The sequence below is a fragment of the Corylus avellana genome, chromosome 3 (assembly GCF_965113065.1).
Source record: "Corylus avellana chromosome 3, dhCorAvel1.hap1.2, whole genome shotgun sequence".
NCBI classification, from domain to species: domain Eukaryota; kingdom Viridiplantae; phylum Streptophyta; class Magnoliopsida; order Fagales; family Betulaceae; genus Corylus; species Corylus avellana.
Window position 1 is genome coordinate 10715422 of NC_142492.1, and position 16849 is coordinate 10732270.

The window sequence follows — 16849 nt, forward strand, 5'->3', positions numbered from 1 at the left end:
ACATAATAAATGCCATGATCGATGATATCAAACTCATATGAAGATGGGTTGGGGAAGAAGGCTCGTGGCCGGAAGCAAACTTTGGTTTGGTGGGTTCGTTGAATCATGGGTTCTTTGGCTTGAGGAAGATCGGTGGGTTGGGGAAGAAGGCTTGTGGCCGGAATCTAGGATTGGGTTCAAATGGGTTTGAGGTATCGGGCTTAGGGCCTGAACGGAGATTGGGGAAGCATCGTGGCCGGAGATTGGGAAAGCTTCATGGCCAAAGGTTGGGGAAGAAGGCTCATGGCCGGAGATGGGGGGTTGGGTTCGAATGGGTTTAGGGAGAACGATGGAAGAAGGGGTCCGTTTCTTGTAAGAGAAAATTCCCAGTATTTTAATCTATTTCTTGTAAAAAAAAAAAAAACTATTATGTGGCAAATGTGTAAATCCAATCATATTTGATGATTTAGCAATTAGGACACGTGTCAAAATGTAATTGGTCCCCGTGTCAGTGGCGTGGCTTTCTGTTAAGTTTTTTTTTTTTTTTTTTTGAAAGAGGCTTTCCGTTAAGTTAATTAATGGCAGATAGATGGAAGGACCATCTCGGTCTTTAGGCAAACGAGAATGACCTTCTGTCATAAAAATTAAACCATAGAGATCAAAAAATAAAGGCCTTAAACCCCAGGGGTGAAAAAGGTATTTAAACCTAAGGAAAATTATTGAAATATAATTAAATACTCTTAATTAAGCTAATTTAATGACCGGTTCACTCCTAAAAATTCAGTTCAAAAATTATGCTTTAAAAAACCGGTTTAACCTTTAAAAAAAATGGGTTCATGTCATATGTCGCAATTTTAAGGCACTTCTAAGAGAGGTTTTGGCTATATATATGATATGATGAATAAGAGCAACAATGTAGCATTTAGGGTTTTATCTTGTGAACGTAGGTTATAGACCGAACCACATAAAATCTTCATGTTTATTTTATTATTCCGTACTTCGTCTATGTTTACTTTCACTTTTATCTCATATGGACTTTAAAATCACCATTAGATTTGGTGATCCATCCCAACTAACCCTGCAGAGTGTCATAATAGTATGGCTTATATCATTTCTTTTAGAAAAAGTACAGTTTACCCCCCCTCCCTAAAGTTGACAGCGTTTTTCAATTAGAACATCAAAGTTTCAATTTTTGCAATCTACTCCCACAAAGTTTCAATTTTTTTCAATTCGATCAATATTATCCCAAAATTCTCATATTGCCCTCGATTTTTTTTTTTTAATGAAAAATAAATAAATTTGGAGTTGCAAAAATGGCCAGATGGCCACCCCGAATTTTATTTTTAATTTTTTATAAAAAATAAAAAATAAATAAAAATTAGGGGCAATATGGGAAGTTTTGAATACAATTGGTCAAATTGCAAAAACTTGGAACTTTGGGGGGTGGATTGTAAAAATTGAAACTTTGGTGTTCGAATTGAAAAACGCTGTCAACTTTGGGGGGTAAACTGTAATTTTTCCTTTCTTTTAAGAGTAATGTTAGAAACAATTTTTATCCCTTAATGTTAATGTGTCAGTTTCAATCACCTCTTAGGCCAGTCATTATTTAAAAAAAATAAAAATAAAATAGTTGGGACTGTCATGTACGTTAGCATTGTGGAATAATTATAGTATAAAAATGTTGTATATTGCCGTACTATTTGGCAAATCTGAAATCTCATAGAGTTTTTTCAAAAATTGTCCAACAGGTGAACGACCTAAAAAAACAAAAGTGAAGTTTGAACAATCCGCAACTCAATTTGGCTAGGATTTCTTTTTATCCCCTAGCTAGCCACACAACCTGAAAATAGTTCCTTAAGAAAATTATTCAATCGTGACTTAAATAAACTTTTGCACAGATTTTATTATTCAATCGTGACTTAAATAAAGCCTCAATCCAATGGATGACAATTGAAACGAAAAGATAAAAATTAGAATGCCTAAGCTACTAAGATACGCATTGGAGATATACTCCTTATTTCCTACAACAACTAAAGCACAAAGTAAGATAGGATAATAATAATAATAATAATAATAATAGCATGAGAGCCCAATGCATCTTACTTTCCTTTGCAAATTGAGTTAAAGATGGATTAGGATCCCAAATTTTTTTAAAGAAAATGTAAATTCTAAAATTATAGAATTTAGGCCATTCTTTGTATTAAATGACTTGAACAAAGTAATCTATTAAAAATGCGGGATGTTACGAAGGCAGCAAAAAAGTATTTTATTCTCAAAAAAGACTCATTCATTTATGCACAAACGTTTATTCTTCTTAAAATCAAAAGACAACTTTTAACTTAAAACTTTTCTAAAACATAAAAATCAAGAACCTAAAAAAAACATACTAAATTTTCATCGATAGCATAGCATGCCACCTTTTTAACATATTGCATTTTTCAAATTGTTCTAGATAAGGAACGACCTAAATTCCTGTAATTTTAAAATCTTTGTAGTAAATTCTTATCCGTCTATACACCATGAAACCATGTTGATAAATTGTTAGGATTCTAAATTACATAAACCTTTGTTTCTAGATTGCTACCCTTGGGGATTGTCCGGTAGTAGAGTTGCACAAGTGGTTACAGTTAGCGGTTATTAGTTATAACCATTAACCGCAATCGCCTTGGGTAGTTATCGATTTTTAATAATCGCAACCGCAACTGCCTAGGCAGTTAGCGGTTATTCAAACCAATAATCAACGGTTTTATAACCGTTTTTTTATATGAGTTTTTGGGCATTTTAAGTATTTTAGACCATCACTAGGCCTATTTTTTGGGCTTATTTTAAACGTTTTGGGCCAAAGTATTCTAAAAAAGATGAAAAGAACATGCTTTTTTTGGGCCAGGCAATGTTTTTGAATAAGGCTTATCCCAAAACATCACATACCACATTATATTTCACATACATACAGTCATACACGGCCATTTTGGTGTTTACCAAAATGGTGTCGTTGATGTTATATAATAATAATTATAATAATAATTATTATTATTATTATCATAATAGTAGGCGGTTAGTGGTTATTAACCGTTTTTCCTACTCCTAAAACCGCCCTAAGCGGTTAACTGTTTTTTATAACCGCTTACTTGTTAACGGAATAATTTTATTGAAATTAGGACTCTTTACTCCTTGAACCCAAATCGTAGAAGGCTCTGTGTCGGTGTATATATTTCTTAATCTATGCGGCTGAATTGGAAACTCAAGAGAAAGAGACGAAGAAGGAATTTACAGTTGAAGAAAGATGCCGATACAACTTCCTCAAGAGCTAATCTCTGCAATACTTTCCCGACTGCCGGTGAAGGCTTTAGTGCGCTTCCGGTGCGTTTCCAAGACATGGTTGGCCCTAATCAAAGACCCAACTTTCATCAACCTCCATCTCCACAACAGCAGAGAATGCAATCTCATTGTGCAGACATCGAACGTTGATCAGAATGATCTGCAGCTTAATTTCGAATACTACTTGGTACCGGTAAACTTCTCGGAGGATCAGCCGGTGAAGGTCTTGCCGCCAATCTATTGTCCAGAATATTTATTCTCTTTATGCGGAATCATAGGCAGTTGCAATGGCTTGGTTTGCTTCCGCACTTATGATAAACAGTTGATTGTGATTTGGAACCCATCAATCAGAAAATACAAGAAATTACCCTTTGAGCCAGTTAAATTTGAGTACCCTACAGAAAATTTTGCATTCGGGTATGACTCCGTCAACAACGATTACAAGGTTTTAAAGATTATGGAATTCGGTCGCATGTTTTTCGAAGTTCATGTATATAGTCTTAAAGCACATTCTTGGAGACTAGTAGAAGACAAATGGCCTTTCAAGGGCTTGAGGATTTGTTCTAAGCCGATTTATTTTAATGGTACTTTGCTTTGGTTGGTTAAGAATTGGACAGATCGGATCCGCCTTCTAGCATTCCGTCTCACCACCGAGAAATTCGAAGAGCAAACGCTTCCGGTTGAACCCCGGGCGATTGAAACTTTGGATGTTTTGGAGGGATCGATATGTGTTTCCGCATATAGGCCCGATGCCCAATGCATTGACTTTTGGATAATGAAGGAGACTAATTGGACTCAGCTTTGTACTCTGCCTGTTCCTCTGACTTTGCTACACACTTTCCTCCCCCGTCTGATGATGATGGGGATAGAGATGACGTGGCGAGTAGTGTTCTCAACCCACGACGGCGAAAAGGTTCTGATGGAAATGGTTTACAACAATAATAAGAATTACTTTTGGTATGATATAAAGAAGAAGACACACAGTAATGCCCTCACACATATTGGCAAAATGACTTGGATAGAGACTTGTGTCGGAAGCCTCTTTATCCTCGATGGTGATAGTGTTTGATTGACCAATTCAATGCATAGCCTGTGTTACTCTTTGTGTTTATTACTGGAATATCTTTTAATTGGAGGTTTGGTATGTTGTTGAGCCTCTCTTTTTTTCCTTTGTTTTTAGTAAATTTTTCGGCAGGATCCATTGAAGATTCCTTAATTTTGTTGGTGCATGGGTGGTTGTTGTCATTAAGTTTTTAATATTTTTTTTTTCATGTGGTTGGTGTTTCTTTCCCCCTTGGTTCTGAGTATTTCTCTATTCATACTTCTATATCAGATTGGATACCACTTCGGTTCTGAGCATTTCGCTTGAGGATGGCAATCAATTAGGGGTCAATAGTATGTCATGTATCTAGAAGTTTCTACTGTCTTTGTTAGGATGGTGAGGACTGAGAGAGTGGTTTTCAGAATGTAGCCGTTATAATCGGGGAAAGCATTTGACTTGGGGTTGAAAAGATTGGATACCACTTTGGTTCTGGGTATTTCCATTCAAGTGCCTATCACACTTAATTTTCAGTAGAAATTTCCAACAAACTGGAAACAGCTCTGGAGTTTGTACATAAATTGTTAATTCTATAGTTAGACAATAATGGAACAGAAGTTCAACATGTTCTTTTCCTTTTAAACAAAAAAATTCTTTGTATGCTTTGACATTGTGTAAATTCTTGTTTTTCTGTAGTGATGTGATTTTCTCGATTTGGTTGCTTCAAAAAACTTTTATGTTTAGAGAGTTCTTGAAATAATTTTTTCTTTGTAATCAAATATCTTTGTCTTTATGATTTATTGTCTTTCTAAATATTTTGTTGATGATATTGCTATCGTTTATTTGTAATTCCGCACAATGTTGATTAAACACCTATTCAACTTCTTTATAGGTGTAGATTGGAGTCTATTAGGCTTTTCACTATAGTTTCCCCTGCAATGAATTAGAGGAAAATCCAGATGAGTGAATAATATGGTTTCTTACCTCCATCTCAAGGAAACTTGAGACTAGAAGGAGGAGAGTTCTTCTGTTTCTGAAAAAAGAAAGAAAGAAAGAACTTATGTAGTTGTTGGCATCTTGCCTTGTAATCTGATTTGGGATTGACAATAAGAAGTGGACGAATTGGATGGGGACTCGCGCAGGAAGCCTCGTTTTCCTCGATGGTGATAGTGTTGATTGATTGAATTTACTGCATCCCTTTTTTCTTTTCTTTTTTGTCGAAAAATATTACAAATTGAGTGTTAATTTGAGAGAATAGGTGCCTAAAAATAAATAATGTTTGTGATGTTTTGCAGGTCGCTGCCAAAGGAATGCTTAATACCCTAGCCTATGTTTTGAGAATTTGGCTCACCTAGTCTGTTTTTCTTTTCTCCTCTTTTTTTCAGGAAAAAAATCTCTAGGGTAGGACCCCTTTGTGTACTCAATCGGGTCGAGATCACCTGATCTTCTCACATTATCTTGGTGGTGAGACTTGAGACAAATTCTTCTTGTTTTGAGCCTAATTACGCCAAAAGAATTATGGTTAGCTCCTACCCATCTGTGCAGATCAATGTTTTCCTCACCAATTAGTCTCCTTTTTTATTGGTTCGTATAAACGTAATTTTTTTCCCTTTGCCAATCAGATATGGCAGGAAATAGTTTTCCATATTCTACTTTAATGAATGTTTTTACTAAAGCAGATCCATTAATATATGATGACATTATTCCATGAGGCAGCATAATCATGGTAATAGAAGAACCTTAAAATATCAATTATAATTTTGCATGCCTCATCGGCCAATAATAATGATTTTAAAATAATGATCATTTAAGGTTGTGTACAAACTTTAAAATAAAGAATGAAGTTTTCCTTCAATTTTTTTTTTTTTTTTAAAAGCGATATCTCTTCATTGATATAACAACTAAATGAGACAAATTGCTCTCTTAGTACAATGTCAAAGATACAATTTAGATTATCCACAGCTCAAACATTATCTATGACACACACAATAGCCGTTCGAGCTATTACAAAACAATATCTTTGAATATCACCGTCTTAATCAATTTTTGATCTGCAGTAAATTCCAACGAATCACATCTCTAGCCGTTACGCGGTCATTGATTTTCGGGCTTTTTTATCTTTGCTACAAGTGCATTTTCAAATGCAATCTCCTTTACTCCCTCTACCATAGTGAAAATTCTTCTATATGCCTTAAAAACTTCCAGAAAAGAACCAAGAGAAAATAAAAGACAAACCAGAAACCCAATACCGTTACTCTTAAGGATTCACATAAACAAAATCTTATAAAATCACTAAATCTTCACCCCTTAGATTACTACTGAAATCAAATATAAAGAAGACAAACAAACCCAAAAACGAAATACAAAGAAACAAAAAAAAAATAAATGAGAAAATAAAACATAGACAAAACCCACAAAATAGAAAAAATGGGCGAATGGCAGGGCGAGAGGGTGGGAGTGCAAGCTACTCGCCGACGCATGGATGGCCGATGGTGATGCTGCTGGTATTGGAGGAGGTAGATGGCGACGTGGAACACAGTGGGGAGGTCCGAGTTATACTATGTTTGGCTTAGAAACGTAGATCTAGCTTCAAAAATTTTGACTAAAGAACCTTGACAAATCCGACGATAGATACAGTAGAGATGTTGGAAAACCGGTGTTGACTATGGTGAGGGGTTTGATACGTTGGATAGAGCTTCAAAAGAGGCGGATAACGCTTCCGATGAAGCAAAATAGAACCTCAAAAGAGGCGGGAAGGAGAGGGGGAGAAGGGAAGTAGAAGGGAGGAAAGCTCCCTCCTCCCATGGCATCTCAGATTTCACGCCTCTCTCTCTCTACGTACGGCTCATGACACTCAAATAAGATCCACCACTAAAAAATTATAACTGAACGGAAACTTTAGTGTAGAAGAAAACAAACGTACTAGCATTAGCTTCTTTACATTTATAATTTGACGTTGCCTTAGCCTAAAAAAAGAAAGAACCTAATGTAGATCTTGCCTTCTAATTTGATTTCACTTTGTCATTTTGTATTTTAATATTCCAATTTATAATAAAACCACAAGGAATTGTATCAAGTTTAACTTATATTAAAAAGGATCAAATGAAACTTCAAGCGTGATAAATAAAACATTACAATGAAGACTAACATAACACAATGCGATCATGTGAAATTTGACTGTAGAAAATAATTTTTTTTTTTTTTTTCATACTTCATGAACTTTTAAATTTATTTTGATACCATAAGGAGCTAATTATAAATTAGATAAACCACAATTTTATATTATTCTCATAAACTTTTGCATTGATTTTATTATTCAATCGTGACTTAAATAAAGCCAAAATCCAATGGATGACAATTGAAACGAAAAGATAAAAATTACAATGCCTAAGCTACTAAGATATGCATTGGAGATATACTCCTTATTTCCTACAACAACTAAAGCACAAGTAGGATAGGATAAAAATAATAGCCTGAGTGCCCGATGCATCTTACTTTCCTTAGCAAATTGAATTAATGATGGATTATGATCCCAAAACTTCTAAAATTATTGAATTTATGCTATTCTTTGCATCCAGGGACGAAGCCAGGAAATTTTATGGAAGGGGGCCAACCAAACTTTTTTTTTTTTTTCAGTTCTTTAGAATTTTTTTATTAAAAAAAATTATTTTTGTTGTTTTTTATGAACTAAAAACTACTGTAAGAGCCAAAAAAAAGTGGACATTTGAAAGTAAGGGCCAAAAATAAAAAAACTTAGTGAGTATAGGCCAACAAAATTTAAAATAGGGCCAAAAATTTTATTGAATATGGCCAAAAAATTTTAAAATAGGGCCATTTTTTTGTTTTTTGGAAGGGGCCAAATGACTAAAATTAAAACTTTAATTTTACTTTTTTTACTTTTTTTTATTTATTTTTTAACTTATAATTTTTTTTTTCCTTATTTTGGGGTTTTTATTATTTTTTTTTCTTTATTTTGGGGGGGACCATGGCCCACCCCGGTCCCCCCCTCCCTCCGTCTCTGTTTGCATCAAACGACTTGAAAAATGTAACATATTAAAAAGGTGGGATGTCAAAAAGGCAGCCAAAAAGAATTTCATTCTAAAAAAGACTCCTTTACTCCAGCACAAACATTTATTCTTCAAAAAATCAAAAGACAAATTTCAACTTAAAACTTTTCAGCATCATAAAAAGGAAGAACCTAATAAAAATATATTCAATTTTCATTGATAGCATGCCACATTTTTAACATATTGCATTTCTCAAATTGTTCGAGATAAGGAACAACGTAAATTCCCATAATTTTAAAATCTACAATTTCTTTAAAATTGCATAACATCCTTATCCGTCTATAAACCATGACACCATGTTGATAAAATGTTACGATTCTAAATTACATAACCTTTGTTTCAAGATTGCTACCCTTGGGGATTGTTCGATAGAACTAGAAATTTAATTTTAAAGGGGCTGCATTGACATTTTTTTGGAGGGCCAAAGGGCTTTTATTTTTTTTATTTTATTTTTTTACATAATAATAATAATAATAAATAAATAAATAAGCAAAAATATCTTCTTCTGTTTTACCAATTTTAAGGGCTATGTTTTAAGGATCCGGCTTCTGTACGGTAGTTAAAAACTACCACACAGATGCAGTTGCTCAAAACAGTACTGTTTTGGGCAGTGAAAAAGTAGGAATAAAAAAATAATAATAAAAAATTCATTAAAACTTAAAAATTAAAAAATATATATATTATAATTAAAAAACTAAAAATATTAAAAAAAAAAAAAAAAAAAAAAAAAGGGCCAGCCACCCCATTTTAGACAAGGGGGTGGCTGGAGCCACCTCCCATGCCCGATCTGGGGTGGCCGAGCCACCCCATGGCCTTTGAGGTGGTTCGGCAACCACCAAAAAGGTCAAAAGAACAAATAAAATTTGGGGGGTTTGGTTTTTTGGGTCATGGCCACCCCCATATCAGCCGTAGGGGGTGGTTTCGACCACCCCAAAAACTAATGTTCGGAAACATCTCACCACCTAAACTGAAAAAACGCTTAACAAGTAAATATCACACAATATGTGGAATTAACAGATATTTAACAATAATCAAACAATAACCAAAATATGCAAAGCAATAAAGCAGACTGACACAGATATTTTAGTGATGAAGAGGAAACCTTTTAAAAAACGCTCTAAAAGTAAAATCTCTCCTGGACAGCCAAACCCAGGAAATCATTATCAAAAGGTATTCAAAGATTACAGACACTAGGAACACCTTACAACCCGATGCAAGACCTTGGCTCTGTAAGATCGACAAGCCTCCAACTCGTCTCCTCGCTCACAATCTTCTTCAACGTGATTCTCCTTTACCGAACCATTCCGATAGACTTCTCAATTGAAGCACACAATCAAACTAACAAAATCCTCTAAGAGGAATAACTAGGCTCACAATAATTCTTCTCTCTAAGCATAGCCTCTCCCAAACTGTCTAGGTGAAAATTTTTACATTTCTCTCTCTATAAGGATGTATTTATAATAGCCCCTTAATCCCTAGACCTAGGACACAATTTACATCCATTTAAAACTGTAACAGGAACGTGACGTCCGGACAAGGATATGGGCCGTCTGGACGAAGCAAGTCATAGCCGTCCGGACGGGGAGAAGTCTCGTCTGAACAGAGCTAGGGCAACGCTCAGGAAACCATCGCAATTTGGAACTTTTGGAGCGGCACGTTCGGACATGGTGCAAATGAAGCTCTCGGGTTTTCTTGTTTTAATATCTCGTCCAGATCGACGGCTTGCAGACGAAGGTGCAGACGAGGCTCTTGGGAAAAAATGATTTCTTCGAGCGTCTAGACGACCTTGCTTCATGTCTGGACAGCACTTGTATGGATGATGAATCTTGGCACTTTTGGTCACCATTTTGCTTACCAAATTAAGCCAACATAAACTTACAAACTCCCCATTTGGCAATTTGGTGACAAAATCAATCGATCGAGTCAACCCATCATCTCCCCAATTTTTTCTCCCCCTTTTTGTCACAAATTGACTAAGGTATCTTGTTTCCTGAAACACTCAACAAAAACATCAAAACATATGTGGAACAGGAAAAACATAAACACAACTCATAATCACAAATAGGAAAATGCATGAAATATAATGCAAGATCATGAAGTCACAATATCAAAAACTCCCCCTCAATATATGACTCATTTATCAACAAGAACCTAGAAAAGAAAAACATGTTTCTTCCCTTCAAAAGTCAAATGAACACACGTGATACACACATCAACGACTCGTGTATTTCAGCAATGAATATCCCAAACATGCTCCAAATATGCAAAATATACATGAAACTAGAAATGACAAGAAACTCATATTGCTTAACCCAAGCAAAGAAAAATGTTCCATTCAACCCATGTTTGTGTGGTGTGTGTAAGTCATTCAATGAGAAAAATTACCAACTTACAAAGGAGGAGAAAGTTTCACCAACACGAGGTTTTGACAAGTATATTCAATCAAAAATCAAACATTATCATACTAGGGCCTAGCCACTCTCATCTAATACATTCCTCTTTTGAAAAGTTAGCACAAGTTTGACACAGTGAAAATAAATTTCATATGTAACATGATCTTTTGATTTTTGTTTTACTATTTTGATTCTTTTCTATTTGAGAAAATGTCCTTAAACAATTGGTTCTTAACACAAAAGAAGGAATGCTGGAATTTTTAAGCCCTAGGTTCAACTAGCGTATAGTCAATTTGAAAAATACGACTAGTGAAAAACCTTATCTAGTTACCTAACAAACTTCACATTTAAAGTTAAGATATAAACTCAAATTCAGCTTAAATGTGCACAAAAGAGTAAGCAAAGGAAAAATGAACCACATAAGCTTAGGCTTTAGGTAACCACAAGAACAAATCCATTGAGCAAATTTTCATCTCATGCATATTAAGAACATTTCAAAACGCAAAGAATTAAATCCATGAAAGCTAAATTAAAAATTAATGGACTATCTAGGTGCATGAGACAAAAGAAAGAGATAAAAACAACCAAAGTAAAATATTCTTGTCTTTTTGAAATTTTTCACAAAAGAAATGCACACAAACGAACACAAATTCAAAACAAATAAGAAAAAGAAAAGAAAAGAAAAGAAAAGAAAAGTAACATGCTCTAAGATATGCAAAGATATGCAAGACAACCAATCATATGCATGCTATTGACTCACCTAACATAATGTGAGTTTACTACCACACCCCCTCAAAGGGTGAATGGTTTCATCCTTCCTAACCCACACTTGAGTGATCTTAGTCTAGGTTTATGGCCTTTTTCGAACTCATCTAACCTAGATAGCACTCATTTCATCATCATGACCAAACCCTCACAATCTTTCCTAGAGAATGAATTTTTATTTTTATTCCCATGAGGTTTCAAATGAAAACAATTGGGTCTAATGTGACCAACTTTTCCACAATGATGACATGTAGGGACAAACCTTTGGGAAGATAATTTTCTAGGAGGATGCATGACTTTAGGCTTACAGTAAAATGCATGAGGTTCAACCAAAATTTTCTTACATTTCTTACCTTGTAGAGTCTGAGCAGCTACTTGATGTCCATTAACAGAAACTTCTTCTACTATCAAAGGTTTAACAAACACAGTCTTTGGAGTAGAAGCAAGGTTAGAAGACATATGAGCAGTTTTATCAAATCCTAAACCAAATTTGTCAGTAAAACGCTTCTGACCATGCAACATTTTATTAAGTTTTTCACTAGAGAAATTACTCAAGTGATTTCTAGATTCAACAAGATCATTTTGAATGGATTTATTCTTAGCAATTAACACATAGTGTCAGATTTAAGAGTATGGCAAACAGCATGTGAATCACTCAAGCATTTCAACAAATTATCCATTTCAAGTTCAAGATTCTTAACATCCTTAACAATTCTCAAATTTGTATTTCTAAGCATATATAGAAAAATTTTCAATTAAATTGTCAAAGGAGTTTTGAAGATCACTAACCCTATTTGATTCATTATCATACAAAGACTGAACATCTGATTGTTTAGAATCATCAGAATCATAGGACCCAACAAATGCTACATAATTAAGAGATTCATCTAGAACTTCCTCATCAGTGTCACTCAAGGTAATATTGAAAGCTTTTTGATCTTTTGGCTTATTACTCTTGAAGTTAGCACAATCCTTGTGAACATTCCATAGCCAAAACACTCATAACATTTTTTGGACCACGTGGGTCCCTTTTATTTCTATCCTAAGTATTCTCTTTTTGTTTTCCAAATCTCTTGAAAATTCTATGTTCATTCCTAAAATACTTTCTAGCTATGAAGGCAAATTCCTCAACATCTATTGATTCCTCATCAAAGTTCTTCCTACGAGTGCTAAAGGCAAGATCCTTATTTTTTCTAGGTTGAGGCAAAGAAAACTCATAAATCTGAATGGCACCAACTAACTCCTCTATCCTCATGGTATTAAGATCAATGCATGACTCAATGGCAGTAACCTTCATTCTGAATTTTTCATGTAGTGATCTCATGACCTTTCTAATAAGCTCAGTGTCATGTTGAGGGAGAAATTGTTGAGGTGCAACAATGTCACTCTGCTCACTTGGACAGCTCTTAGAATAGGCTTTGCGCAATACGATTTCAAATGACATAAAAGGATTTGGTTTCCCTCACTAGACACCAATTGATATTTAGATGAAATGGTCAAAGGCCCGATCGAACATAAACCATTTGGTTCCATCAGTAAAAGGTTGTTTTCTTTCGATGACAACAACACAAACACCCATCCCCAGAATCTCTGCATAATTTGGCAGCCTGCAAATTAAAGCCACCAGCTGCATTGGAAACTCAAGAGAAAGAGACGAAGAAGGAATTTACAGTTGAAGAATTGAAGAAAGATCAATGTCGATAATACTTCCTCAAGCGCTAATCTCTGAAATACTTTCCCGACTACCGATGAAGTCTTTATTGCGCTTCCGGTGCGCTTCCAAGGCATGGTTGGCCCTAATCAAAGACCCAACTTTCATCAACATCCATCTCCACAACACCAGAGAACGCAATCTCATTGTGTAGACACGGAACGTTGATCAGAATGACCAACTGCTTAATCTCAAATACTACTTAGTATCGCGAAACTTCTCGGAGGATCGGCCGGTGAAGGTATTGCCGCCATTCTATCGTCCTGAATATTCATTATCTTTCTACAAAATCATAGGCTGTTGCAATGGCTTGGTTTGCTTCCACACTTATGATAAAGAGAAAATTGTGATTTGGAACCCATCAATCAGAAAATACAAGAAATTACCCTTTGAGCCAGTTAAATTTGGGTACCCTATAGAAAATTTTGCATTCGGGTATAATCCGGTCAACAACAATTTCAAGGTTTTAAAGAATATGGAATTATGTCATATGTTGTTTGAAGTTAATGTATATAGTCTGAAAGCACATTCTTGGAGACGAGTAAAAGACAAATGACCTTACAAGGACTCGAATATTTGTTCTAAGCCGATTTATTTTAATGGTACTTTGCTTTGGTTGGTTAAGAATGTGACAAACCGGATCCGCCTTCTCGCATTCCATCTCACCACCGAGAAATTCAAAGAGCAAACGCTTCCGGTTGAACCCCGGGCGATTAAAACTTTGGATGTTTTGGAGGGATCAATATGTGTTTCTGCATATAGACCCGACGCCCAATGCATTGAGTTTTGGATAATGAAGGAGACTAGTTGGAATCAGCTTTATACTCTGCTTGTTCCTTTGAATGTGCGAAACAACAAGCGTATGAGGGAGATGGGGATAGAGGTGAAATGGCGAGTACTGTTCTCAACTAAGGACGGCGAAAAGGTTCTGATGGAGATCGTTTACAATAATAAGAATTTCTTTTGGTATGATATAAAGTAGAAGACATACAGTAATACCCTCACACATATTGGCAACAAGACTTGGATAGGGACTTGTGTGGGAAGCCTCTTTCTCCTTGATGGTGATAGTGTTTGATTGACCAATTCAATGCATGGCCTTGTGTTACACTCTGTGTTTATTGCTGGAATATCTCAAGCAGACTATATTATAGATTTCTGTTCTGGTATGTCTCATTATTTTATAAATTGTTTTTGTTTCTGTTCTGTTCGAGACAGGTCAACACCAGTTTCCATTCATGTGCCTATCACACTTAATTTTCAGTAGAAATTTCCAACAAACTGGAAACAGTTCTAGAGTTTGTACATAAACTGTTAATTCTATAGTTAGACATTAATGGAACAGAAGTTTAATATGTTCTTTTCCTTTTAAACAATATAATTCATTATTAAATAACAAATTACTTAATCTAAGGTTGAAGAGAATAGATCTGGATCTAGATCTAGATCTATAAACTAGATCTAAAGCAACCCGCCAGAAACGGAGACCGGTGAAGCTTACAGAGAAGACGCCGAGCACTGCTATCATAAAAGGGAAGGAGGGAAGATATGGATCTAGATCTCCCCTCCTCTTTTTGTTCTTCTTAGTGTTGTTTAGATGAAAAGGGAGAGAGACATGTTCTTTTCCTTTTAAACAATATAATTCGTTATTAAATAACAAATTACTTAAGTATAGGTGTTTGCTGATTTTTGTAGTTTGTTTTGGTTGAAATGGGACTGTTTATGTGGTATCATTGTGTTTTAGCTTATTTGCTTTAGAGTTGCACTGTGTTGTTGTTTGTGAATGACGAACTTCTTCATATCAAAAAAAGAAACAGGAGAGTTCAAGATGTTGTGGTGATGGTGTTCTCTGTTCACTTCATGTCTTAGAACATCCTTAATTTTGCGTCTCCAAATTAACATGATAGCTATATGTTGGTTTTATTTTGGCTCATTCGGTGGTATGTTTGTAAACGGTTGGAAAATGAGTTCTAGCATAAAGAATTGAAAAAATCAAAGTTTTTCAGCCTAGTGTGTCCGGACATTCAGAAGACATTCATCCACAAATCAATGAGCAACACATAAAGCCAATTGGAGTTTCGGTGAAGGTGATCCCAGGTTCTGAAAGAATTATTGCGGTAGCAGACAAATCGTTTTCCATATTCTACTTTAATGATTTTTTTTTACTAAACCAGATCCATTAATGTATGATGACATTATTCCATGAGGCAGCATAATCATTGTAATAGAAGCAACTTAAAATATCAATTATAATTTTGCATGTCTCATCGGCCAATAATAATGATTTTAAAATAAATATCTTCTAAGGTTGTGTACAATCCTTAAAATGAAGAATGCAGTTTTCCTTCAATTTTTTTGTTTTTTTAGCAATATCTCTTCATTGATGTAACAACTAAATGAGGCAAATTGATTTCTTAGTACAATGTCAAAGATACAAGACAATATCTTTGAATATCACCGTCTTAATCAATTTTAGATCTGCAGTAAATTCCAACGAATCACGTCTCTAGCCGTTGCGCAGTCATTGATTTTCAGGCCTTTTCATCTTTGCTACAAGTGCATTTTCAAACGCAATCTCCTTTACTCCCTCTACCATAGTGACAATTCTTCTATATGCCTTAAAAACTCATCTGCATCGGTTAATGATTTACTTCCAGAAAAGAACCAAGAGAAAATAACAAACAAACTAGAAACCCAATATCGTTACTCTTAAGGATTCGTATAAACAAAACCTTATAAAATGACTAAACCTTCACCCCATAGATGCTACTGAAATCAAATATAGAGAAGACAAACAAACCCAAAAAAGAAATACGAAGAGACAAAAACGTACATGATAAAAATAAAACATAAACAAAATCCACAAAATAGAAAAAATGGGCGAACGGCAAGGCGGGAGGTGTCTCCGATGAGTGCAAGCTACTCACCGGCACATGGATGGCCGATGGTTATGCTGATGGTATTGGCGGAGGCAAATGGCAATGTGGATCACAGTGGGGAGGCGCATGTTATAAAGAAATTCGTGAGCCTAATTCATCTCATAAAACCGGTTCACTCAAGATATTGTCCACAGACAATGTGTGACTATTTCTCAGGTAAGTAGTGTGAGCTCCCATTCATCCTGTGGAAAACCAAACCGTGGGTATTGTGTGTATATATATATATATATATATAAAATTGAGAGTTTGGATAGTAATCAAAGATTGAGTCTACAATTCAAAATATGAGATAACAAAGTATATCCTATCTTGATGAACTTGAATTTGAATTTGAATTAGAAACAGATGTGGGGACGTGTATCTTATCATGTTGGTTAACATATTATTCAATGAGTCTCCATTTTTTAAACTTTATCATCAACAACCAGATTACTCCTCACTTAGAGTTTTTGAATGTGCATGTTACCCACTCATTCGTCGTTATACTCTTCATAAACTTGCCTTTAAAAGCAAGCAGTGCATTTTTCTTGGATTTAGCTCCAACCATAGAGGGTATAGGTGTTTTGATCCGGTCTCTCGTAAGGTATATTTGTCTCGTAATGTGGGACTATTTCTCACCATGTTATACTGTGTCTAGC

At 35.1% G+C, this 16849-nt stretch overlaps 1 protein-coding gene and 1 pseudogene across 1 annotated transcript; both read left to right on the forward strand.

Annotated features, from left to right (window-relative positions):
* Positions 1–3262: 3262 nt before the first annotated feature.
* LOC132189436 (F-box/kelch-repeat protein At3g06240-like) lies at positions 3263–4366 on the forward strand. Its single transcript, XM_059604179.2, has one exon. It carries the CDS (start codon positions 3263–3265, stop codon positions 4364–4366), a length of 1104 nt encoding a protein of 367 aa, XP_059460162.2.
* Positions 4367–13255: 8889 nt separating this feature from the next.
* On the forward strand, positions 13256–14350 carry LOC148586779 (F-box/kelch-repeat protein At3g06240-like; annotated as a pseudogene).
* Positions 14351–16849: the final 2499 nt, after the last annotated feature.

What these genes read in the sequence shown, in the direction of transcription:
- LOC132189436 (XM_059604179.2), top strand. Translation starts at nt 3,263, where the DNA reads ATGCCGATACAACTTCCTCAAGAGCTAATCTCTGCAATACTTTCCCGA.